The sequence below is a fragment of the Rhipicephalus microplus genome, chromosome 2, assembly GCF_043290135.1.
Source record: "Rhipicephalus microplus isolate Deutch F79 chromosome 2, USDA_Rmic, whole genome shotgun sequence".
In the NCBI taxonomy this organism is placed as follows: Eukaryota; Metazoa; Arthropoda; class Arachnida; order Ixodida; family Ixodidae; genus Rhipicephalus; species Rhipicephalus microplus.
In genome coordinates, this window is record NC_134701.1 from 13,624,223 (window position 1) to 13,651,759 (window position 27,537).

Genomic DNA, 27,537 nt, shown 5'->3' on the forward strand with positions numbered 1-27,537 from the left:
TTGTGGCTGATTATGTCGCTTCTTGCGCACTTCGTCAACGCCGGAAACGACCAATTTCAGCTCCTGCTGGCTTATTACAACCCATTCCATGTCCTGATACACCTTTTGTCGTTGTCGGAATAGACCTCGTCGGGCCACTTTACGTAACGCCAGCGGGCCACCGCTGGATCGTCACAGCCGTCGATCACCTCACACGATACGTGGAGACCGCTCCTCTACGCACTAGCTTTGCCTCAGACGTTACCGCCTTCTTTTTAGAAGCCATTGTGTTGCGTCATAGTGCACCTCGCGCATTTTTGAGTGACCGAGGCAAGGTCTTCCTGTCAACAATTCTCGACGAAATTCTAAAAACTTGTGGCAGAGTTCATAAGAACACATCCGCTTACCACCCGCAGACAAATGGCCTGACAGAGCGATTCCACCGGACTCTAATCGACATGATATCTATGTACATTGGACCAAACCACGATAATTGGGACAAAATCTTGCCGTTCGTAACATCTGCGCACAACACCGCTGTTCAACGAACCACCGGGAATTCACCTTTCTTCCTCGTCTATGGTCGTGTGCTGACCTTCACCATTGACGATTCTTTCTTCAATGTAATGACAAAAACGTCAACGAATACGCCAGAACATTTCGTCTCCAGGCTCGCTCAGGCACGGCTACGTGCTCAACTCGACACGGAGGCCAGACAACAAGACCGCAAGCAACGCTAGGACAGCTTTCATCGAGACGTCACCTTCCGTCCTGGAGATGAAGTTCTGCTTTGGACGCCTGTTCGCACTCCCGGATTGTGTGAAAAGTTTCAGTCACTTTTTTGGGACCTTACGTTGTTTGTGAACGAACATCTCCTGTCAATTACCTTGTCACTCCCGTCGAGGGTTCCTTGGACCGTCGTTACCGTACCTTCAAGATAGTCCACGTTTCGCGTCTTAAACCCTTTGTTTGTTTGTTTGTTCGAACGAACAGCGTTTCTAACAAACGTTATCACAGCGTTCTTAATACAATTCGACTATTCGAGAAACCCTCGCGCCGAGGGTTATAAATTCCCGCACAGCCGATGCCGCGTCATTCGATCGCCGACGCTCACTAGCGTGCCCATCGTTTTGCTGGCCGCTGCTTCGCCGCCTGTGTATTTTTTCAGTTGTTAGGGGAGCACAGGTTCGCTCCAATAAACTTGTTTTCCTCATAGACAACTGCGTCATCCTTTGCTGCGTGAGATCTGGTGGAGGCGCGGGGTACATGAACCCTAAGCCATTGCCTAGCCGACAAGCACGCCCAACTCGTGTCAGCCGCCGACAGCAAAGCCTTCAGCCAGAGTTTGGACTGCTCCTGGATAAAAAAAGGAAAGAAGACGTAAAAACCACGATGATCAACGCAGGCGCCATGACCAGCGCTACCAACGCTCCCGTCGTTCTGCAACAACCTCGTGAGCCCCCATCATTCCGAGGATCTCCTGGTGAAGACCCGGAAGAGTGACTGGAGAAGCTGGAGCTCATCCGCATCTTTAACAGATGGGATGACGAAGAAACGTTTCGTCATGTCTTCTTTTATTTGGAGGATGCAGCTGCAACGTAGTTTGAGAACCATGAAGGCTCCCTAACCGACTGGACTGTCTTTAAGAGCGAATTCCTCAGAACACTCGCCACGGTTGTGCGGAAAGAATGAGCAGCCCTTTTGTTGGAGACGCGAATGCAACACCCTAACGAAGGTGTTGTACTGTTCGCTGAGGAGATGAAGATGCTGTTCCGGAGAGCTGACCCCGAAATGGCAGAAGAGAAGAAGGTGCGCTTTCTGATGCGGGGAGTTAAACAAGAGCTCTTCGCTGGACTCATCCGCAACCCCCCTAAGACCGTCGCTGAGTTCGTCACCGAGGCTTCGATGATTGAGAGGACCTTGGATATGCGTTCGCGGCAATACGATAGACCACTCAACACCCTTTCGGTGAACCCGGTAAACGCCCCTGGATTGGTGACGGAAGACTTGCGGAAGACCATCCGCGCCGTCGTTCGCGAGGAACTGAGGAAATTGTTCCCAGCAACTCCGCAGCCCCAAGTCGCCTCCCTCACTGACGTCGTCCGCGAGGAGGTTCAGCAAGCACTGGGCAATTCCACGCCGTCGGAGGCATCTTGCGAACCACAAGCAATGACCTACTCCGCTGCTGCTCGTCGACCCCGATCCGTCCCAACCCGTTATCAAGAGGCCCCGCCGTATTGCCGCCCAATGTCGCCCGCCCGACCCCCTGTAACCCGAAACCAGGCGCCCAGGAAGACCGAGGTGTGGCGAACGCCAGATAATCGTCCGCTGTGCTACCACTGCGGAGAGGCCGACCATGTCTACCGCCGCTGCCCATACAAGAGGCTGGGATTGCGTGGGTTCTCCGTCGACGCAACCCGCCCACGAGCCGGCCAGTGCCCATTTGAGATCGAAGAATACCTGTCGAAAACCAGCCATGGACCATCCCGTTTCAACCATTCGCCGTCGCCCTACCCGTACCAATCCCCCAACCGTCGCAGCCATGCTGACTTCGCCCTTGGAAGGTCCCCCAGCCCACGAGGGGGAAACTAAAAGCACCAACTTCTGGAGGTGAAGTTGCATAACGGCGAGAAAATGAAAACCCTCCAACGACGCAAGACCGTGACTCACGACATGCCCTTATCCCGACGACCCGACGACACCCTGAAGAGACCCCAGAAAACGACGACAGCTACGCTGCGCGACGCGTACCCGAAATGACGAAGCCTGCCGCTGAGAAGACGACGATGACGACGCATAGTGCCCGACCATTAACACGTGCGAGCCGCGATACGACGCCCCGCCGCACCCGAAATTCGAGGAAAGCGGCATCCGACGTCCAGTTGTCCATCGACGGCCTTGACGTAGTCGCCCTCATCGACACGGGAGCCGACTACTCGGTCATGAGCGGGTCATGAGCGTCCATGCTAAAGAAAGTTATGACCAGATGGGACGGTCTGCGTATACGCACAGCAGGAGGCCACCTCGTCACCCCAAGTGGAATGTGCACATCGCGCGTCACCATAGACGGCACTACGTACCCTTCGGAGTTCGTCATTTTGCCTAACTGCTCCCGCGACGTAATACTCGGAATGGAGTTTTTGACGAACAATGGCGCAATAATTGATCTGCAGACCAGGTCGATAACGTTCTCTTCCGATCACTCCACGACGCCGCAGCCGAACCTCGGACACCGTGCTGCTGTAAGGATCGCCGACGATCACGTCACCCTGCCACCCCGCGCAAGCTTGATGATCGCCGTCTATTGTGAAGGTGCTGCTCCTGACGTCGACGCTATCGTGAAGACTGACCAAAGGTTGCTTCTAGACCGCGGTGTGTCTGTCGCAAGAGGCATTGCGCGGTTTAAGCAACGCAGATCCCACGTTTTGGTCACCAATTTCACCGAGGAGTACCAGCATCTAAACAAGGGCGCTGCAATTGCGTTCCTCGAAGAAACGCAAGAAGCGAGTCAAGTGATCGCGGTCGCCACCTTTGAACGCGCACGCGCAGATGCTTCCAGGCTGCCACATCCTTTCGACGTGAACCCGGCGCTGTCGCAAGAAAATCGGGACAGATTACTGGAGTTTCTCCGTCGCTACAGCGAGTGTTTTTCCTCGAACTCGAAGTTATGTCAGACACCTTTGGCGAAGCACCGGATAATAACCGAAGATGGAGCCCGACCTACCAGACAGTCACCGTACTGCGTTTCTTCACACGAGCGCGAAGCCATCCGGACACATGTTGATGACATGCTCAGCGACGACATAATACAGCCATCAAAAAGTCCGTGGGCTGCGCCGGTTGTACTCGTGAAGAAAAAAGATGGCACTTTGAGATTCTGCGTTGACTACCGGAGACTAAACAAAATCACCAAAAAGGACGTGTACCCCCTGCCACGAATCGACGACGCCCTCGACCACCTCTGCCACGCCAAGTACTTCTCATCCATGGATCTGAAGACCGGCTACTGGCAAATTTAAGGGGACGAGAGAGACCGAGAGAAGACTGCATTTATAACCCCGGACGGTCTATACGAGTTCAAGGTGATGCCATTTGGGCTGTGCATGGCGCCCGCAACGTTTCAGAGAGTCATGGACACTGTGCTAGCAGGCCTGAAGTGGCACACTTGGCTCGTATACCTCGACGACGTTGTCGTATTCGCCCGGATTTTCGACGAACACCTCACAAGGTTGGAATCTGTACTCGAGGCCATTCGTGCGTCGGGGTTAACGCTGAAGCCTGAGAAGTGCCATTTCGCGTACGAGCAACTCAAGTTCTTGGGTCACGTCGTGAGCGCCATAGGAGTCCGACCTGACCCGGCAAAAACATCAGCCATTGCGAACTTCCCAAGGCCGAAACATAAGAAGGGTGTGCGAAGGTTTCTCGGACTGTGCACATACTACCGGCGCTTCGTCGCAAACTTCGCACGCATTGCAGAGCCACTCACGCACCTGACGAAAGAAAACACCCCTTTCAGCTGGGAAAACGACCAAGAAAAGGCATTCTGCGAGCTGCAACAATGCCTGCAAAACCCGCCCGTGCTCGCTCATTTCGACGAAAACGCCGAAACGGAAATGCACACGGACGCCAGTGATATCGGTTGGTGCCGTCCTCGTCGAAAAGCAAGGTTACGAAAAGGTAATCGCCTATGCAAGCCGTGGTCTGTCGAAGGAGGAGAGAAACTACTCTGCCTCCGAGAAAGAGTGCCTGGCTATCATATGGGCAATTTCAAAATTTCGCCTATACGTCTATGGTAGACCGTTTAAGGTTGTGACAGACCATCATGCGCTGTGTTGGCTCGCCAATTTGAAGGGCCCCTTTGGCCGTCTTGGGTGGTGGAGCCTGCGCCTGCAAGAGTTTGACGTTACAATATTCTACAAATCCGGCAGGAAACACTCCGACGCCCACTGCCTGTCCCGCGCCCCCGTCGACCCACCACCACAGGACTCCGATGAAGACAGCGCGTTCTTCGGAGTCGTGACAGACGGCGACCTAGCCGCCCAGCAGCGTGCCCACCCTGACCTCCGCGCCATGATCGACTACCTCGAAGGACGCAACGTCGCCGTGCCTAGGGCGTTCAAGCGCAACTTACCAGCATTCAGCCTCAAAAACTCCATCCTAGTGGAGAAGAATTTCAACCCTGGAACAAAAACGAATTATCTACTTGTCATCCCCGCAGACCTTCGTGACGAAACTTTGGAAGCGTGCCACGACGACCCGTTTTCCGGACATCTCGGAACAGCTCGCACGATTACAAAAATCAAGGCGAAATACTTGTGGCCCCGCCTTACATCCGATGTCACCCACTACGTCTGGAGCTGCCGTGACTGCCAGCGACAAAACCACCACCGACGAGACCAGCTGGACTTCTGGAGCCGATCGCCTTCCCAACGAGGCCCTTCCAACAGATCGGAATGGACCTTCTGGGCCCGTTCCCTACATCCCGATCCGCGAACAAATAGATTGTCGTAGCGACAGACTACATGACGCGCTACGCAGAGACAACCGCTCTTCCTAGGGGAACTGCACAAGAAGTTGCAAAGTTCTTTATTAACCGAATTGTGCTGCGACATGGAGCCCCTGAGGTCCTAATCACGGACCGCGGAACGACCTTCACTGCGGAGCTCATGCAAGGAATCTTACGCTACAGCAACACAGATCACCGAAGAACGACGGCGTACCACCCCCAAACGAATGGACTAACGGAACGGCTCAATAAGACAATCGCGGATATGCTGTCTATGTACGTCGACGCTGAACATAAGACGTGGGACGAAGTCCTCCCGTACGTCACGTTTGCGTACAACACGGCTATTCAAGAAACCACGCAGGTGACACCGTTCGAGCTCGTCTACGGAAGACGGCTCGACGCCATGCTTCCGCACGTAGAAGACGACGACCTCAACGCCGACGTCCAAGGATACCTCCAACGTGCGGAGGAGGCCCACCAGCTTGCTCGAGCTCTTATAACGGACCAGCAACTGGTGGATGCCGGACGCTACAATCTCCGACGCCGAGACGCCGAGTACCATCCTGGAGATCGTGTGTGGGTTTGGACTCCCATTCGACGACGTGGACTCAGTGAGAAACTTCTACGACGCTATTTCGAACCCTAACAGATTCTACGACGTGTTGGCGAACTAACGTACGAAGTGATCCCCGATGGGGACTCCCGTACATCACGACGACGCACGCGGCCCGAAGTCGTCCATGTGGTTCGCTTAAAACCTTTCTACGGACGATGACGAACTTTCAATTTGTGTGGACTGTCCCTTATGTTAGCATCGGGTCGATGCACTCTTAGAGGGGGGGGGGGGGGGGGTAATGCCGCGAACCATGCATTGCGTTTGTTTATTTGTGTTTTGTTTTTTCGGCCTGGCTGCGCCGGCCTGTGCTATCGCCGTTTTCACAGCGTTTCGAACAAACGCTACCACAGCGTTTCGAACAAACGCTATCGAACAACGCTTCGGGCGTTGTTCGATAGAAACAACGCTTCAAGCGTTGTTTGTTAGAAACGCTGTTCGAACGAACAGCGTTTCTAACAAACGCTATCACGGCGTTCTCGATACAATTCGACTATTCGAGAAACCCTCGCGCCGAGGGATATAAATTCCCGCACAGCCGATGCCGCGTCATTCGATCGCCGACGCTCACTAGCGTGCCCGTCGTTTTGCTGGCCGCTGCTTCGCCGCCTGTGTATTTTTTCAGTTGTTAGGGGAGCACAGGTTCGCTCCAATAAACTTGTTTTCCTCATAGACAACTGCGTCGTCCTTTGCTGCGTGACAATATTCAACTTCATTTCATAATGGGTCGCTGAATAAAAAAAAATGCAACACGGTCACCTTCCTTCTGCATGCTTGACATAACGTCGATTTCCAGGTACGAGGGTTCTGCCGAATTTCTTCTATTTTTATGTCGCTACAAAGCAGACTGTAGAGCAAGTGAGGCAGACAATACCAAAAGATCTGTCTTCTATGGTCAGTACGGCAAAAAGGAATGGCACAGAAGTCTTGTTTTCACAGAGAACAAAAAATGACATTTGCACTTAAATTAGGGAGTTTATGAGGTCTTGCTTATTTTTATAAACATACTTTCGTATATTCGGGCTAACTTCCAGTCTAACTAATTATGTGTGGGTACAACTTCGAAACGAACAAATATTTTGTGCACATACGACAATAAATATTTGCCATAGCATGAAGAGCCCCTTTTTGTAACTTTAGCATTTTATTGTTGTTTCTCGGTGTGAAATTTCTCACAAAAAACAGTAAATAATACGAGACGAAAAAAACGTTTATAGAGGATTAGTTTTATTGATACAGGCAAGATGTGTCAAAAATTTTAATAACACCCACACTCTTAGCCACGTGAGATTGAACGATGGATGAAAAAACTTTTATTGGGGTCCTGAAGGATTCTACCCCCGTTTTATAGGGGCAGAATCGCGGGCCGCTCCCACGTTGGGACGGGTAGGCCCAGCCTCACCGCCGCATCGTGGGCCTTCTGGACAGCCTTGAGTTGTTGTATGATAGAGTAAAAATATTCACCCCAGAAAATATTTTTTTAAAAGAGCACACCTAAAATTTTTAATGAGTTTACAATTTCAATAGGCACCCCGCTTAGTATTGAGGGACTATAAATTGTGACAGAATGTTGACTTGAATGAAAAAGAACCGCCTTTGTTTTGCCGTAAATGATCAACAACGAGTTGTCTTTACTCCACTTTTGTATGACTTCGAGTGCTTCCTTTATTTCAAGCGTGAAACATTGCAAATTTTTTCCAGTAAAAAGTAGGCTGGAGTCATCAGCGTAAATTATGTAAGTGGGTCTTTCGTGAAAAGTGTTCATGTCATATATATATAACGTACAAACAATAAAGTACCCAGTATTTTTTCTTGTGGAACGCCGGTGACTACTTGCTATAACGATGAGAGTGCAGTTCCGAAGCTAACACACTGAAACCCGTGGTTCAAGTATGATTTTATCAAAAGTAGTGTTGTGCCGCAAATACCACATAGTTGCAGTTTTTCTGGTAAAGGAGCATGATGAATCCGAACAAATGCCTTTAAAAAATCTACGTAAATGCCTACACTGTTTGGATTCAAAATCATTAACAATGATTTCCTTTTGGGTCAGTAGTGCAAATTCAGTTGATCTGCCGTAGACAAAGCCATACTGAAAATGATTGCTCCAGTTGAAAATTTTACTAAATTTTAATATTACTTTATGAATAATCTTCTGGAGGCGTTTCGGAAAAACTGGCAACGTAGAAATCGGCCTATAAATTGACAACGCATTTTTATCCCCCTTTTTATGAAGGACAATAACTTGAGAGATCTGCATCATTTTCGGAAAGCAGCCTGTCGTTATTGCAAGGTTGTATAAGCGCGTGAGCAAAGCAGAAATGATCTCAAGCACAAATTTTGCCGGCTCAATTTATATATCGTCAACATCCCCTGCAAGTGTTTAGCGGATACCACGCTTCTCAGAAGAGGGACCAAGGATAGCATAGGGAATGCCCGTCACCACCCAGAAATTATTATTAATAAAGCCGCAGTGGGTACCAAGCAAGCGTGATTGCAGCAGTTAACCAATTAGTCTTCAGAATAAGCTCTGAAAGGCCACTCTTCCAGCTTTCGCTGTGTCTTGTGCTGCGCCTTCCGCGCAGGCCTGGTGTTTTTTGTACTTTTTTTCAACTCACCAACGCCCGTTTCTTTTTGTGCTACATGCCGCATTTTTCTTGGCAAGCGTCTCAAAGGGCACTTAAGACTCTCACTTTATCAAAACGGCAATTCACAGAACTGTCAGTGCAACCGAAAATCAGGCACAATTCCTTTGCGCATGGCATCACCAAAAACAATTAGTCAGCGGGTTTCATAGGCTGCACTTATAGTCGCTTTGTAATGACGTCACTGAAGCCCTTGTGTGGCAGCACTAGCATGTGGGGATGCAACGTTTGCGATGCAAAATAATGTTATCAAAACTTCAGGTGCAGGTTTTCTCGCTATTCACGCCAAGGTTTTCCTGCCATGTCATTTTCACATTGACACATCTTAATTGATGGGTGGCGTTTAACGTCCCAAAACCACCACATGATTATGAGGGAGGCCATAGTGGAGGGCTCTGAAAATTTCGACCATCTCGGCTTCTTTAACGTGCACCAATGTCTGTGCACACGGGCCTACAGCATTTCCGCCTCCATCAGAAATGCAGCCACCGCAGCCGGGACTCGGTCCCGCGACCTGCGGGTCAGCAGCCGAGTACCTTAGCCACTAGACCACCACGGCTGGGCACATCGACAAAACTCGCTGGTCATCAAAGCTTCCATCGTTGAGTGCCGGTGAATTCAGAAGTCGAGGCCATGACGTCACGTGCATACAGTCGAACGGGTGACACCCTTGACGTAAATTAGGAACTGTTCACTGTTTATACTAAACGCCATGTTAGACAATTTAGTGTCCACTTATGGGGTCTCTTTATTATGCTGCGTAGAAATCACTTCCGTCAGCTGCTCTGTTTTTCCAGGTAAATGAGACAAAACATCTCTCTATTTGTTTACTATATTCGTATGTGCCATATTCAATGGCACCAAAAGTATGCAGCTGAACAGGAAGGTCCACCTGTAGCTAGGTTCACGTCTGTCAGATAATTTAATCTAAGCATTACTGTTCAGCTTAAGAAAATTGTTACCCACATGTCTATGAAGACATTCTTAAAATGGCACGGCTTCTGTAAGAAACTCTTACGTGGTAAAATTTCGGAAGCGATTGGCCAGACACACATGTACGACAACACAGCTGCCTTTTTGAAGTAGCCTGCTTACCTCAGCAAGGCCATTTGTGCTGACCCACGCATGACTTTGACGTGACGCGCTCAGGAAGTACGGTCGGAACGTATCGTCCAGTGATCTAACAGATAAAGCAATCGTTAAAGGTAGATACAAAGTTAAATAGCAAAGTTTTTAGCACCAGTTGACTTGATCATCAACAATAGTTAATATCTTTATTAACATACGTGAAAACGAGGGACGTCACTTACTGTGTGATGAGACTATTCGAGCGCTTTTCTTTAGCGAGGGAACGCCGTTTCACACGAAGAAAAAGTAATGATTTCCAGGCTGTGAATTTGATAAAAAAAAAACGTCAGTTCGCTGTTTAAATGTAAAAAAGTTAATAAACAAAATTTTATTACACGACACAGAGCCTGCCCGAAAAGCTTGTCGTGCGAGCTACGCGAAGACCCAACCTAGATTTCAGCCAGGCAGGACGCCACCGCTTCACCCACCGTGCTGTCTGAGTTTACAACAATGAATTCATGACAGCATTTGCTAAAAACAGGACAATTGCTCCCCTCGTTATGCTGCAGATAGTGCAGAAACAGTGACCGACCAGGAACGATGCGACCTTTGAAATATCGTGGACGCGCTTTAAAAACGCGGACATGAGACGAATCAGATGAGAGATACTCGGCTTATCCACATTGTGATTATGCAGAACCACAGCCTTAAATGCAACCTGCGCATATCACCTGTGCGGCATCCAGGCGACATGAGTGGTGGTCGTTTGGGGTTGTCCCACGAAACACAAAAAAAGCTAAAAAACTTATGCGTGTCATGAATGTCTTATTCTTGCGAGATCCTGCGCATCACTATCCCAAGTGTAGGTTTTACCGTCAATGCTACTAAACGTCCAAAAAGGATAGTCCAAAGGTATATAAGAAGTCTTGTTGAGATGTTATTTAAACATAAGCAGCTTTAAAACCTTCTGTAGCTGTGCTGACGCCACGTCATAATACGGCTAAAAAACTTCTAGCAAGAATTAAAAAAAAACGTCTTCCTTGGTTTTTTAACGACCTTTGTAAACGTTTACTATACTTATATTATTATAAGCCTAGTAAACTTCTTGCGAAGGTTCTAAAAAGACTTATGCTAGATCTTTTAACACTTTTTTGGCATTTAATTTTCATGCAAACCAGCTTGTTGAGCATTTTCCGTGGTTAATTTGTTGCATAATGTCAGCGTTTTGCAATCGGTGCAATTAGCTGTTCACTGTTGAGAGTGACAAGTAGGGACAACAGCATAAGTTAGCATTAAATTGATTGCTGGCACTTTTATAACCAGCCGAATTGGTACCCTATTTGTTGAAATAATGAATTCGTGACAGCCGTGTAGCATCACGATAATCCATTTTGCTTGGAGACAAGACAGGCTTTTAAACGTCAACTAATTTTCGTTTCTAGTGTTGCCTGGAATGCATCATACTGCACAACCAAAAGTAAATGCAAAATTTCAACAAATCTCGTTGCATACTTGTAACATTTATTATACATAACAATGACCACACACACAGACTTAGTCCCAAAACTTGCATGCTTTATAGTAACTATGATTGTACAAAGCGATTGAGGTGCTGGCCAGATACTTGGTACACGAACCTGCACACATAAAAAAGCACAAAGAGTTTTCTTCGAGCAGATTTCTATCAGTGCTACGAAAATTAGCAGGCTAGCTTGGCAAACAAATTATTGGCCCAGTAGATAATATATAATATATGATGGTATAAAATTTGTTACAGCTTAAAAACAGCAGTCGTACAATTAAATTTTTTCTCACCCAGTGCGCCTAAATGTAGGTATGTTAAAACCATGTGTAGTCTAAATTGATCAATTGACGGATTTCACTAAAAATCAGTGTTTCACAATCAAATAGTAGTTTTGGCAACATGCCGAATTTCGATTTCATCCCAAAATACTCGCACGAACAACACAGTGAATGAAAAAAACGCTGCAATATTCTAAAATGCAATCGGTTCGTTATCATTAACAATGTTGAACATGATTAGGTACCACTGTATTATATCACAGATGGTTAGGTATTGGCAAAGTTAGGTATGAGCAAGTATGACAGTAGAAAATCGCTTGATTGTCCTTATGGCATAAAATTCTAGTAGACAATAAGCTAAGGTTATAAAAACATATTAAACAAAATATTCCCTCAATGTTACAGTGACCATCGATTTGCTACAGCCTTATTGCAATGCAAGAAGTTCAATTTAAAATGACTTACGGCAGATTACACAAAAATTAAACATGACATAAAACTTTAGGTAGCAGCTCTGACACATTCCGAGACGTTCTTTGTGCTTGCATTGAAATTCAGCCCTAAGACAGAAAACCACCTTTGCAGAAAAGTTATTTGTCCAAGGGGACACAAAGAAAGGCAATAATGCTGTAAGCTGCCCAATCAACTAAGAATAAAAAAATTTAGGTGCCTACAATAGGTGGATATGTCTGCATGAAAATGTTTGTGGCAGTCGTTTTTATATCCACCCTCACTTGGGAATATACTTGGAAAATTCTTCGAGCATGTGTATGCTTCAAGATATTCTACTCGGAAGTTTAATTGTGCTTTTCATGATTACGCAAGCAAGGCAGTGAGGATGAGTAAAATATTACTCCCTGTTGGAACGAGCAGTCAGCATTTACTATTACCAGCCAGTAGTAAAAAGGTAATCATTATTATGTTTGTCTATGGCTTCGAGCCTGGTCAGATTATATGCGACACCTCAGGGAGTAGTAGCTGTGTGCTAGTGCTCACTGTCCTGCATGCATAAGGATGCAAGTCACAACTACATTCTCAAAGACAAAATAGATCAATTAATGCAACCGAATGACACCGTCTAAAGTATGGAACAATCGGTTAAACACCTGTCAGAGCAATACGATGAGGTACTCATTGAGATGAGGAAGCAATCATGTGAAATAGCTACTCTAAAGAAAGGAGTTGAAAAGGTTGAAGCAGTCATTGACACGTTGGAAATTCAGAAGCTGCGACAGCATCATAACTACATAGTGCAATATAGCCGCCGTCAAAATTTGGAAATTCATGGTCTCCTACATAGCCAAGGCAAACAAGTGTCTGGTAAATTGAATAACTTGGCGAAACAGTTAAACCTTGCCGAGCTCACGCCAGCTAATACTGACGACTTTCACAGGCTTTCGCTGAAGCCAGGTAAAGAACCAGCGGTACTCGTTCGCTTTGTGTCGCGCGCTACACGGAATGAATGGATAGCAAAAAAAGGCTATTTGAAGACTTCAAAATTGGATGTCTACTTCTTGAATAATCTGACAGCAGAAAACAGGAAGCTTTTGTGGCTCATGAAGGCTAGGGCGCAAGTAAAGCACTATCAGTTCGTTTGGCAGAAAGAAGGAAAGATGTTTGTGCGTAAGGCACACGCCGAGCGATCCGCATTAATTGTGAAACCGATTTAGATAAAATACAATAAGCTCCTGATGAGTTTGTGACGTGTCTTTCTGTGTTCGCGTACCTATTTTCTACGACGACTGAATCAGCTAGCATAAGCTATTATAACCGCTGTATTTTCAATTCTACCTTGCGGAGTCATTGTTTAAAGCTGAGTGATCATTTGTCTATTTTTCATGTGAATAGCAGAAGCTTCAGTGGTGAGGACATAGAATTAGAAATGGCTCTGGAGGCACTAGATAATAAATTTGAAATTCTTGCATTTACAGAGACTAGGTCTTCGTCGGTTTCGGATATAGATTTTCTTCACGGTTACAAGTGCGAAAGTGTCTACAGGAAAGCTTGTCGAGGAGGTGTCTATTCACTTTATATAAAAAATAACCTGAACTCCCCTGTTCTCACTGAAATTTCGGCTATTAACGATGATTATGAGTCAATTGCTGTCAAATGTTATAGTACCGTGATTGCGGCTCTTTATAACTCCCCTTCTGGTGATGTTCATGCATTTAATTTGTCTTTAGCAAGATTCTTCAATACGCTACCATGACAGGCCTGTCGGTTGTTCTGGTTGGTGATTTTAATATAAGTTTATTATATCCAATTCTCAAACACAACGTTTTAAAGATGTAATAAAGTCATTTCATTGTTTCAATACTATAAATTGCGACACTAGAATATCATCGGTTACAGAAGCCTTAATTGGCATAACAAATCAAGGTAGCGCTGATGTATTTTCAGGAATTCTTACTTGCGATATTAGTGATCATCTGCCAATCTTTGTTTCTGTTCCACGCCCCAAAATAAAAAAAAATCTCATGCACACGAACCCCCATCTTTAGGGGTGAAGCTCCTTAAAGCGGCACCCATTCGTCCCTCGTCGTAGTGCGTAGCCAGTCCTACGCTTTGACCTGCAAGGTGCTGCGTAAAACTGGTTACGCACCACCTTGCACCTTTCTCCTGTGCGTTGTTGAACAATAAAAATTCGCAGCATGCGCGTTCACTGAAAGCGGAATTCTTCTGTCTCTCATTCCCAATTAGCAGCCATTGGTATGTACATTGAGCACTATCTGACAAGAAAAGGTTGCCGGCCCCACCGCGGTGGTCTAGTGGCTAGAGCACTCGGCTGCTGACCCGCAGGTCGCGGGTTCAATTCCCGGCTGCGGCGGCTGCATTTCCGATGGAGGCGGAAATGTTGTAGGCCCGTGTGCTCAGATTTGGGCGCACGTTAAAGAACCCCAGGTGGTCGGAATTTCCGGAGCCCTCCACTACGGCGTCTCTCATAATCATATAGTGGTTTTGGGACGTCAAACCCCACAAATCAATCAAGAAATGGTTGCCAGGTTATACTCGCTGGGCGTAACCTCCTTGGTTTTAGAAAGGTTTAGCGAGCGTTGGGCCGCAGTGTCATGAATACAGTGAACTAGTATATACCATGAACTCGAGGTGATTATAGGTGGGAAGTAGACACAAAGCGCAAGCGGTAAAAAAGTGTGCGTGTGCTACCTTTCGTTTGGTATTTCGAATGTGCGCTGGATGGCGGTGCTTCTATATGTGGAATGCGGATGCTGGTTTGGACTGTCACGGTGGATGGACGTGTTTTTTGAGCGCTCCCGATCGACTGCACAGCTAAGTTGTTTTGCATGTTTGGAGCTTGTCTTTATAATTATAAGGCAACAGTTAAAATCCTTGTAGCACTTATATTATTGTACGGCTTTTTCGGAGGTCAGTCATCAGGTATTTATTAGTTTGTGCATGTGTGTTTGATTTGTTGTTTTTTGTTTTTTTTTTGCCATCCCGTGAGGGAAGTGCACGTACAGTGAACACGCTCATTTTTGTAGTAGAGCTTAGAGTTTCTCTTTTTCGTAGGGCAGAGCTTGAGTTTTGTAATTATCGAGTGAAACAAGTCATAGGCACAATTGGGGTCGGAAAGACAATGTTAAAAAGGCTGTAAAGTGTTCAGGATGTGGGGTTGGTTTGAAAGTGGACCCAAGTGTAGAAGCGGAAGGAGAAGAGGCTGACGCGAAGTGTAGACAATGTGAGGTCGAGGAAAAAATGGAGAAAATGATTGTTACCCCGAGTGACCTGCTGATGAGAATCACCGAGCTCAAGACTGCATTGGCGACAGAGCAAGAGAAAACGAGGGCTATGAAAGAAAGACTGAAGTGCACCGAGGAAGCACTAGCCAAGGTGAACAGAGAAGTGGCCTACGGTGAGAACAGTAGGGCACCGGCAACCAGAACGGCGGAGAAGAAAGAGCAAGCAAGTTTGGAAAAGATAGGTTCAGCCGGTTCAATTGTCGGAAGGCCCAGCTTCAGCGAAGTCAGCTCCAGCTGAAAAGTCAAAGCATGTGATAATCGCCGGGGACTCGAATTTAAATCGATGCACAGAAGCCATCAAAGAGAGGGTAAGAGGGGACAAGAGGGTGGCAGTAGGGGCGTTCCCAGGACGCAAGCTGGAGGCAGTCATGAGGCAAGCGAGCGCGAAACTCAAAACTACAGCTCATAGACGAATCCTCGTGATAATTTCAGGCGGTTTAAACGATGTCTTAAATGAAGATACGGCAGGACTAGCAACCACACTGGCGAAAGGCGTCGAGTACTTGCACGCCACTTCTCCTCGGGCACAGGTAACGATATGCACGATACCGGATGTACCAGTGCGTGATAGCAACCTGCAAAGAGCGGTTGTCAACGCAAACCAAGCGATATGGTGGATGAGTCGAGAGAAAGGCTTTAAGGTGGTGGAACTAAACAGAGAGGTACATAGGTGGGGTTGTTTTCAACGAGACAGAATTCACTTCGATGGGCGGCTAGGTCATGAGGTGGGTTGGCGACTTGCAGGACGCGCAGTAGCTTTTTTTTTGGGGGGGGGGGGGCAAGCGTGCTCTTCGGGGTGCGGGATAGCTAGTAACGAGGAAAACAACCAGGGAGACTCTTTGACAGGTGGTACCGACAGATACAATTCCAAAGTGGCACAAGTATCTAAAATAGGTAGAGTCCGGGGCAGAAATAGACGTAGCCACGAGTGCCGAGCCAATTCAGACACAGGGTATATTGACATGCAGGGTGGTAGGAACAGTATAAAGTGGGTAGAGATAGAGTAACAGCTAACGGAGAAAAAGCTGATGGTATATAGGTTTGTAGAAACACATCTTAGGGACATGGAACAACCACCTAACAGTCTGGACTGCGCATGGGAAAATTGTAATAGAACAGAAGGCAGCAGAAAGGGGGGTGGTATTGGGGCATTCATTCATAAAAGTACAGACTGGCAAAGAGTCAAGCAGGAGTGCAAGGAACATTTATTGCTAAAAGGGAAAGTGGCAAGGCAAATGACACTCCTTGGTTTCGTGTACTTGTGGACAGGAGCAAAACCAGATGGTTCGAGAGGAAAACCAGGCAATGATAGAGCGTATATCGAATGACATTCAGGAGTTAGGAGGAGAGTGCGAGATAATTATAATAGAAGATATGAATGCGCACATAGAAGATGTAGATGGCTATACCGACCCGACAGGCGAAATGATCATAGATATGTGTGAAAGGTTTGATTTGATCATTTGCAACAGTACCGAGAAGTGTAAAGGGCAAATCACATGGGTGGTAGGAAGGCTGCAGTCGACAATAGATTACGCACTGATGTCACATAGGATGTATCATAAGCTCAGGGGAATGCACATAATTGAAGGTGGCTCCAGAAGTCTGGGTAGTGATCACAAACGTATCAAGCTAAGTTTTCGAACAGCAGTGAAAGTGGAAAAGAGACAAGATGAGCAACTACAGGAAAATTTTTATTCAGAAAGGCAAATTGAAATAGCCACCAAAGAAATTGAGAAAGTAATCACGGAGGATAACAAAACATTGTGAGCATACAGCAATTTAATTAGACTGTTTGAGTTAGAGCTTGCTAAGGCACGTGACAAGCCACCGGAAAATGGCTTCATTTTCACAAGAGTGGGAAAGGGCTGAGAAGAGCGTCCCTTGTAGTACATCAGCAGGCCCAGATGGCATTCCAGTTATGTTGAGAAAGACATTAAGTCCAAAGTCTAAGCAGGCTTTGAGAGAGGCAGCAAACAAAATAATAATCGATGGAGAAGTTCCTGATGGATGGAAACTCAGCAGGATGAGCATGATGTCTAAAAGAAAGGGGGACAGAGCTGATGTAAATAACTACCGTCCTATAACAGCGACATCAGTGGTCTACAGGCTAACGATGCAGATTATAAAGGAAAGATTGCAGGCATGGATAGAGGATGACGGGGTGCTAGGGTAACTGCCGAATGGGTTTCGGAAACACAGGAGGTTGGAAGACAATCTGTTCTCACTGACGCAGTGCATCGAAATAGCAGAAAAAAAACACAGGCCCCTGTGACTAGCATTTTTCATATCAAGGGAGCGTACGATAGCGTGGTTCAAGAGGAATTGTGGGGAATACTGGACACACTAGGCGTGGAAGATGTAGTCACTAATCTCCTAAAGGATATCTATAAAGATAACAGGGTAATTATAAAGTGGGAAAAACAGGTATCGAAGCCTGCAGAGGTAAAACGTGGACTTTGGCAGTAGTGTCCCCTGCCATCCTTATTATTCATGGTGTACCTACAAGGAATGGAGGCCAAACTAGAAGGAAGCGGCTGGGCTTCAACCTCTCTTTCGTTAAACAAGGAAAACTCATTGAACAGGTGCTAGCAGCATTGATGTACGCCGATGGTATAGTGCTAATGGCCGACAACAAGGAAGATTTGCAGAGATTGGTGGACATCTGCGGTAATGAGGGAGATAGGTTAGATTTAGATTTCAGATTCGGTAAGGAAAAATCAGCAGTCATGATTTTAATGACAACGAAGGTAGTGAGCTTAGAATACAGGAGGGCACGCTAGAGCTAACAGAAAAATACAAATATCTGGGCGTATAAATAAGCATTGGGGCCGAGTACCTAAGAGAACACGAAATATACGTGTCGACTCAAGGTAACATGAATGCAGCGGTAATGAAAAACAGGGCACTGTGGAATTACAATAGGCATGATGTTGTGAGAGGAATATGGAAAGGGGTCATGGTTCCTGGTCTGACGTTCGGCAATGCGGTCTTGTGCATAAGATCAGAAGTTCAAGGAAGATTAGAAAGTAAGCACAACGTGGAATAGGTAGGCTTGCCTTAGGAGTTCGCGGGAACACATCAAATCAGGGAGCACAAGGTAATATGGGATGGACATCATTTGAGGGCAGGGAAGCTAGCAGCAAGACAAAATTTGAGAAGCGATTGAGAGAAATAGGGGAGGAGCGTTGGGCTAGGAAGGTGTTCAGGTACTTGTACATGAAGAATATCGATACAAAATGGAGGAAGCGAACCAGGGAATTGACTGGTAAATACTTAGAAAGCGGCAGGGGGCGAAACGAAAAAGAATTATCGGTTAAGAAGAAGGTGATGGAAGCTGAGAACAATATGTGGAGAATCGGCACGATTAAGAAGTCCGCACTAGAGATCTATCGAACGTTTAAGCAGGAAATTGTCAAGAAAAGTATCTATGATAATACTCGGGCTAGTTCTCTACTGTTTGAGGCCAGGGCGGGAGTGTTGCGAACCAAGACATATCGGGCCAAATATGAAGGGGTAGACACGGTATACAGTGCGTGTGGAGAGGAAGAAGAAATTGCCGAACACTTGATAATGTTCTGTAAAGGGCTTCACCCTATCGTTCAGGATGATGGCGCAGAGATTTTCAAAGCACTAGGGTTTAGGGACAGGGAGGGCGAAAGAGACTTTAAGCGAGTAGAATTAACTAGAAGGGGGTTATCTGATTGGTGGCTAAAGTCAAGGCACGAGTGAAAATTAGACCCTTCACTGCAAAGGACGAATCCTCAAGCTCACCATTTAAGGGGAAAAAAATCTAATTTTTCGTTCATTAAGTATTACTGCTTGGTGTCACTAGCCACCACCCGATCTAAAGGGTACAGCCATATTAATCCATCCATCCATCGAAAAGATGCGAGATGGGGGTACTTGGAGTGTTGATTAGATGCATGTATGGACGAACGGATGGCTGCACAGACTGATGGACGCATGGACGGACGCAGGGGCGGATGCATGGACAAACGCAGGGACGGACGCATGGATCGGCGTGCGGATGCATGAACAGATGCACGCACGGACGGGTAGATGGACTCACGGATGGTCACACAGATGGACGCATATGTGATGAAAAGATGCGAAATGGTGATACTAAAGTGTTGACTAGATGAACGAACGGACACACAGACAGATGCATGGACGGACGCATGGATGGCAGCATGAACGGATGGACGCATGACTGGACGCAGGGGCGGATGCAGTGACGAACGCAGGGACGCACGCATGGATGGACGCGTGGACGCACAAACAGACGCCCGCACGGACGGGCGGATGGACACATGAACGGTCACACAGATGGACGCATGCACAGACGGGAGCAAGAATGACTGGACGGATGGATGCTTCGCCCCACTCTCCATCATTCACTCCGTGGATAAGCTGCCATGTTTTCAGAAAAAATATTAATAATGAAGCACTGAATGCATTTATGTCAATGGTAGATAGGATAGATTTGACAGATGTATACTACAAAATCTGAATTTATCCTACAATTCATTCTTGTAGAAAGTTAAGCACTCGTAAGACACTGCTTTTCCACTACATTCAGTTAAATGTAATCAAAAATCTAGAAAACCTTGGGTTACCCTTGAGTCATACCACAGAATTAGAATAAGGGATAGATTGTTTGACACTTTCAAGCGCATAAACGACGAAACAATTCTCCGAGAATATAAAATGCTCAGGAACAAGCTCAATCCAGATCTTCGGAACGCTTGCACTTAATACTGCCTAGATGTGTTTGCGTCGATATCAGGTGACCCTAAAAAAAATATGGGCTGCAATTCGTGAAATCTAAGGCAACTGAAACAATATGATCCCTAGCACACTTGTGTTCGATAATGTGGAATATACTAATACTTCACTGGTGAACAAATTTAACGATCACTTTTCGCATACTGATTTTGCAAATAATCCTGGTATAAGCAATCTTACAAATAATCAATGTGGATATTTATCATCTGACAGTACCAACGCTATGTTTTTTTCTCCGTGTACTGCAGATGAAATCTAAAAATTAATCAAATATTTGAAAACAGATAGTCCAGCCGAATACGATGAAATCAAAGCGAGACCAATTATTCATGTTGCAGATATATAATGTGCTCCGCTTTGTCATATATATAATAGCGCGCTAGTTACAGGGATTTCCCCTGCTAGTAAAAAAATAGCCAAATTTGTAGTCTTGCACAAAGGTTGATCCTTCAATGATCTGAATAACTAGATTATTCTGAAACCTAAGTCACCGCTTGCGATAACGCTAGAATATTCGATGTCAAGTGTATAAATGCCAATACGATTCGCCGCTTGTCAGTTGATCGATGGCTGACGCTCTGTTCGCTGCTATCTGCGCCGGTGGGCATCGCTGCAGTCTGATCTTTAGTTTATGGGCAACAAGTGTGGTTAAATAAATAGTTTCATCTTGTAATCAGTCTTCTTCCTTTGTCTACGTCACGACCCCGTGACACAATGAATGTGGTTGTTTGTTGAGTATACTCCTTTCGAAATCCTGCTTGTTCCTTTAGTTTATTGAATGTAGGACCTTCTGTACGTCTGTTTACATTTATGCCGTATGAACAACATGATTTTCCTTCTATCATGGTTGTCATGACCTTTCACACTCAAATAAACTCACAACTGTTGATTTCGTTCCATTCCTTCGAGGCCACCAATGCGCTGGAGTGTCGCATAGTAGTAAACTCGGCTCCATATGGCCCGACAGTTGCTCCCTCAGGTTGCACACTGAACCCTCGTCTTGGAGTTACCATTCCGCAGGCCGACTATTGTTGCGGGGACAAAATGCAGCAGTTACTTCCCTTTTGCTTCTTTGTAGTTAGGAGCACACCGTCGGACCACAGCGACGTTTCAACATCAAGGTTTCAGATCAAATTACACGCACCACTTTCAGGAACAAAATCCAATATAGTAAGAAGCAATACAAGCGTTTGGAGTGAAACAATTGTTTTTGTCAATACAGACTGGGAAATTTTCTTGAAAACATCAATAGATATGCCTACTTTTTTTACACATAGGTCGTTTATCGTTAACCCAGTAGTGTAAGAAGACTTAGGCGTCATTTGTACCAGAATACCTCTACAGATATTTGAATTAGCGAACACAAGAGCCTCCCGTAGTATTTTTCTTTAAAAAATTATTGTGTGCTTTAGTTGTTCTGAAGTGTCATTCACGAAACAATTTAAGGCTTTATTGTTCCTGATTTCATTTTTAACTTTTTGAGCCGTCGCTACAAGCATTAGTCCTCCTAGGAATTCCACAAGGCTACAGTGTACAGACTTCTTTCACAACTTCGGCCACAAGATGCGTATACACTAAGAGACAATACCTTTGAAGGGAATCTCTGAGTCGTTTACAGTGTAAACACTGTTTTTTAAATCATAGAAATACAAGTCTACCATATCGATAATAGAGTTGACACCAACACGAGAAAAATTGGAGAATGGAAAGAAATTCACCGTAACTGTTCAGTGGTTATGGCACTTGACTGCCGACTTGAAGGTCGAGGTTCAAATCCCGGGCATGGTAGGCGCATTTTGATGAAAGCTTAGTCCTGAAGGCCCATGCGCTCAGATTTCAGGTGAGTGTTAAAGAACAAGACGGTAAGAACTTCCTATATAGCGCTACGATGTCCGTCGTAATCATATGATGGTGTGGGAACGTGGAAACCCAGACTTTTCTTTTAAAGAGGTCAAAAACATGCGAGAGTAGGCATCCACGTCAGGTTATTTTAGGTTTTCCTAAGAATAGGTCAATGTGCTTACATGAGATAAATGGCAAAAAAGGCTGGGCGTAATTTGACGTTGCACAAGTTTGCAGCAACCCTAAAAATATGTCATTATTTACGGCACACTTCAAGAACAATAGAACACACGTGCTTTTCGGGAATATTACGCAAATTACCAGATTGGTTTTGCACTTAGATTGATCAATGGTCCTGAGCAGAGCGCATGAGGCACAACAGCGTTGCTAGCTGTGCGAGAATATGTGACGCCTTCAAACGCCGCTCCGAATCTGAGAGGAAGGCGTGTTCGGGAAAAGCAAACACGGGGAAAGTCCTACGGGTCACTTATCCTTGAACAAGTCGCACTGTGCGCGCATTCACCTCCTCTCGACATCCAAAACGAACAAAAGCGTTTGAAACAGCACGCAACAAATCAAGGCTGCGCCGCAGGTCCTGGCAGCGAGTGGAAACTGTTGACGTTCCGACTGCCCTGGATGCGTGCCAGGGCCCCGAGCACGCAACTCCGCCGACTCGCACGACGAGGGTCCGCCGAAAGCAGCGCAGTCGCCAGCGCCGTACAGCGGTGCATGCATTCTCGCCATCGATTGGCCCCTTGAGCAGCGCACTCTCGGGGCGGCCGGCGTTTTCTCGGCACTATCGATCGGGTCTTTGCATGGGCGCTCTTGTCCAACCGTTCGCCCATAGTTGGTTGGCTTGTGTCGCGAATTCAGCGCCAGAGGTGCCAGCGCTTCCTGCGTGCGGCGCCAGTGCACGTACGAGTGGTCAATTTTTCCTTAGCGCCTGTCAGCGGCGGTGAACACCCGTCGGGGGCGCGTGTCGACGCCATCGCAGAGGTGCCGATGCTATCAGAACTTTGTCTACGATATGGCGGCTAAGAAATCCAGTGGCGGCAACGGCACGGGCGGCCCACTGTGCCGGCCCCTGCTCAAGCGCACCGACACCGAGCTCAGCATCGACCAAACCGGCCTGCAGCGATTGCTGCCCCGGCGTCTGCGGTTCCTGTTCGCGGACGCGCAGGCAGAGAACCTCTACCTGGACTACTACCGCCACCAGAAATGGCTCGACTTCAAGGCGTGGATGGCCACCTCTTTTTTGTGCTGCATAGTTCTAGCCGCCGTCGCCGTGACCCAGTGGTTCGTCGGCCGTAATGGGGCCGGCCCGCCCTGGTGGTTCTCACCGCTGCTACTCGGCCTGCAGGCCCTGGCCTTAATTTTGCTGCTGGTACTCTTCGTGTGGCCACGCACAACCTATGCCGGCGCGTGGGCCACGCTGCCCGCTGTTCTGGTGCAGCTGCTGCAAGTGATCTGCGCTGCATTGATACAGTCCGACTCCACGGTAAGCTGTCGTGTGCACAAACTTATACCGATTGCTAATCGACAGTGCTCCGGTTGTTGCCAAAACGAAAGACGCGAGCACCATCTGTCCATAAAGGTTGTTTGTGCAAATGGCCTTCTATATTTACTCACATGACATGCCTACTCATATGAATTTTCTTTTTTTGCTTGGCTATGGCCTCTTGCTCATAACACAAGACGTCTTTTACAGTGGTCGATATTGAATTGAAGTGTGTTACTCGTATGTTGCTCGACGACAACACAATAGCAACAATGCCAAGCGAGCACTTTAGTGGCGGTAGCGTTTGCTGCCAAATTGAAAGGTTTGTTCTAGGTTCTTTTTTTCGCAAAGAAACGCCAATTCAGAGAAACAGTTCTGAAGCCGAAAGGAAGCACACCTGGGCAGCGCAAGAGTGTAGAAAAGGCACTGAAAAATATTTTGCGGACAACCTTAGTGCTGCCTTTCTTAACGAGAAAGAAAGCAGGCAGTACGGCGTGACAGCAGCGTTTTCAATGTAGGTAATAGTTGCTCACACAGAAGAGCGAGCACATTAATAAAGGGAGTGCTTAGAAAGAGCGTTTTTTTTTTATTTCTGTTCGCATCGCTTTTCCACTGTTGGTTATATGTACCCGTGATTATTCATTTGTATGAATTTGCGTACTACCATGGTGTTACGCGTTACAATTCTAGCTCATTTTCATAAAAAGTTACATGACAGGTTTGCTAGAAGAAAGGTTAGCGAGTGGTTTCACTTCTTTTATTATTTCCTGTTTCTGTTTTGTGACAGTGAGCCCTTCAAAGCGTCTTTGCAGCAGCCCTTAGTGATACTTCAGGAATGCCTAACTTCACTCATTCTTAAGCATGAGCTGCCAGAAAATGGTTGCCTGAGATTTTCACGTTTGGTATTATTTTTCTCTGCTATAGGCACATCTGCTGGGCATATGAGTCTCGGGGGAAGAAGCCTCCGTTATTGTACGCATCTGATTATGTAGGTGCAGCGCGTTACTGCTGCTGCGTGTTTTCACAATGATGTAACGAAGTTTTGTGATCGCTCAGTGCAGGATAGTTTCACCAAGCAGATTCAGCATTTTGAGGCCGCTGGTTATCACAAGTTCGGCTTTCTGAGAAGCTGCACAGACAGCCGAGCGTGGATAACACGTAGAAGTGCGTTACAAGAAGGTTGCGTTATTACCGTATTTACGCAGTGTTTCGAATAAATTGAAAAATAGCAGCCAAGCATTGGGTGTATCGGCTGTTTCTCCCATACTGAATGCTTAGTCGGTGAGCTCACTTATGGGTCGACTCACTCATGCTCAAATCGAATTGTGAGTCTTAGCCTGAGTCAGTTCGATTGAGCAATATTTTGGTGACTTTCATTCTGAGTGATTCCAGTTGAAGAAAATTTTGGTGTGAGCTCAAGTCCTTGAACCTTTTACCTTTCTGGAAAATTTTAGTGAGTCTGACTTCAAGCGAGTCCTAAATGTTACATATAATAAATGTACACCATTTCTTAGCAAACTTCGACATTTGAGCGTATCTATCTATCTATCTATCTATCTATCTATCTATCTATCTATCTATCTATCTATCTATCTATCTATCTATCTATCTATCTATCTAGCCACTTACGTTCAGGTGCTCTTGTGGTCACCCCCTTAGCTTGGCGTGAACCAAAATTAGCATGGGAAGGTAATATAGCTTGACGAATATGACGTGCTGGTCCAGACATGAATAATGCCACAATCCTGTCGCGTATGTTGTCAAACAATTCCCGCAAGACAGTGGCACATACCGATGGGCGGGTATGGTCCGCTGGTATGCGGGTATGTGAGTGACAGTTTGTATCTACCCAGAAAGATGATAACACTTGAGCAATTTTATCGCACGGGCGTTAGGAAATACCCGACATGGGTAGCGTCGTGACCCGACGAATGCTAAATAACTGTCAAGGTCCCAGCTGGACGATAGTTATAGCGCCAGAACAAAACGACGACACAGAACAAGACGAAGACGAAGGACACAAGCGCTCGTGCCCTTCGTCTCCTTTTTGTCTATGTGTCGTCGTTTTGATCTCGGGCTATAATTATCATCATGCCATACCAACTACCCCAAGCTAACACACTCACAGCTGGAATCGAACCCAAGCATTCTTCGTGACAATTAAGCATTTTACCACAGAGCTACGCCAGGTCTCGGAACTATTTTTCAAATGGACGCTTCGTGAAACGGCAATAGTGGTTGCAGTGCAGCCTACCCAATTTTATAAACATTACATATGTACTCCTTTGATACAGCTGTCACGTCGGGCTAACATCAATTGTGGTTAGTTACCATGTGCTGAAGTTGATTTATGTAGCAGTGTCCCGGGTAGCAGTGTCCCGAGCATCAGCGCTTCATTACAGCTTCTGGTGTTGCTAAGACGCACGTTTCAGTTGGCTTGATTGTGCAAGTGCAAGCAACTGGTTGTATAAACAGCTACAACTCTTCAACATATGTCTGCGCATGCAAAATTTTTACAGATATTGAGCGTCATTCCTGAACGTGTCGCTAAATAAAAAAATGCAACATGGTCACCTTCCCTATGCATGCTTCGCACAACGTCTATTCCCAGGTACGTGGGATCTGCCGATCTTTTTTTTTTCCTGGGTGATTTTGAGTGAGTCCTAATTTTTTTCTGACATAAGGTCCTATCTACTCGTCTTCAACATTGCTGTCAGCCTTACCTATATTCACATTTATACTCATGTCTTCTCACACGTATTACAAATCAGTATCGTTCGCACACCATTAAAATATTGGTTCATCAGAGACGTAAATCACATAGGAGGGTGCCACCCGTGACCTTCTCCTGGGAACTTTACTGTGGAGCTTCTTCATAAATATACATGACATTGTCATCTCCTTAAAGATACAAATGCCCTTACTGGTTTGCAAACACTCATAACCAGTATTCGAAGTTACTATATAAGAAGGCTTCAAGTAGAACACTGATTGTGTGAGATACTGGCGTTAAATATAATTGACACCATGATCGAAAAAAATGATTCTAGGTTCACCGATTCAGTAGACGACTTACTCAGACTCACTCAGACTGAGGTGGAACCACGCGTCTGAATCTGGGTGAGTCTGGTGAGTAATAATTTGGTTAGTTCGAGTACGAGTGAGTCCCGATTTTGCGATTTTCATGAGTGTGAGTCTGAGTGAGTCCGGCGGAGGAAAATTTTGGTGAGTCTTAGTCCGAGGAAGCCGTGAGCGCAAACCATATTTCATGAGAGAATCTGAGTGAGCTCCACAATAATGGCTGACCTGCGACTGAATCAGCTATCTCATTTCAGTTTTCGAACTCGCCCTGTTGGAAGACTCTCGAACTACTGCAGAATTAGATGCCGTTAGAAGTTTCTTGACTCTTCTATGGACGTTGTATACAGCATAACTATCTGTTATGGAGAAATATACGTTCGTCTGATGGCCCTAACATAGGGCCACAAAAACACATTCAGAAAGTGAAAACGAAATGTGCGCAGTGACGGGTTTTTGGCTTCTGTTGTCCGGAATGTCGTTTGCAGCCCATATTCAAAAAATCACGAGTTTGAGTGGCTCATCTTGATAATGGCTTCAGGACCATGGAGGAAGCTTCAGTGATTGCGTTTCTGCGGTGTCGTAAATGCCACCATTCTGCGGCATGGCAATGCACATTGATATCAGTTAATTTATTTATATATGAAAAGTTGTGGTAAGCTAAGTTACGCTAGAGCTGGCTATACCAATATCATGGTAGTAATATGCATCAGACACAAAGATAAGAAAAATCAGGAACAATAAAGAAGAAGAAATAATCAGAAGCCCTTTGTACATGTATTCATTTTAGCCCCAATGTAATAGACTGTTAAATTGCTTCTAAATACTACGTGTTTATGTGGTGAAAGCTACGTAGGTTGTTGAACTTGTTAGTTGCATCGAAATCATGGATACATGCTTCATGTATGTTTATATCTTGGTTGTAACTTTCCTGCTACTGTGCGAGTCTCTTGAGG

The 27,537-nt window shown here is 46.1% G+C and overlaps 1 protein-coding gene across 1 annotated transcript in view; it reads left to right on the forward strand.

The window, feature by feature from the left end:
• The first annotated feature begins 22,742 nt into the window (after positions 1-22,742).
• The window catches only part of LOC119169944 (adenylate cyclase type 3), a 1,227,834-nt gene continuing 1,223,039 nt past the window's right edge, over positions 22,743-27,537 (forward strand). The window contains exon 1 of the mRNA XM_075886158.1: positions 22,743-23,503. Within this exon, the coding sequence (XP_075742273.1) occupies positions 23,033-23,503 (471 nt within the window). The 5' untranslated portion in view covers positions 22,743-23,032. The remainder of the gene's footprint in view (positions 23,504-27,537) is intronic.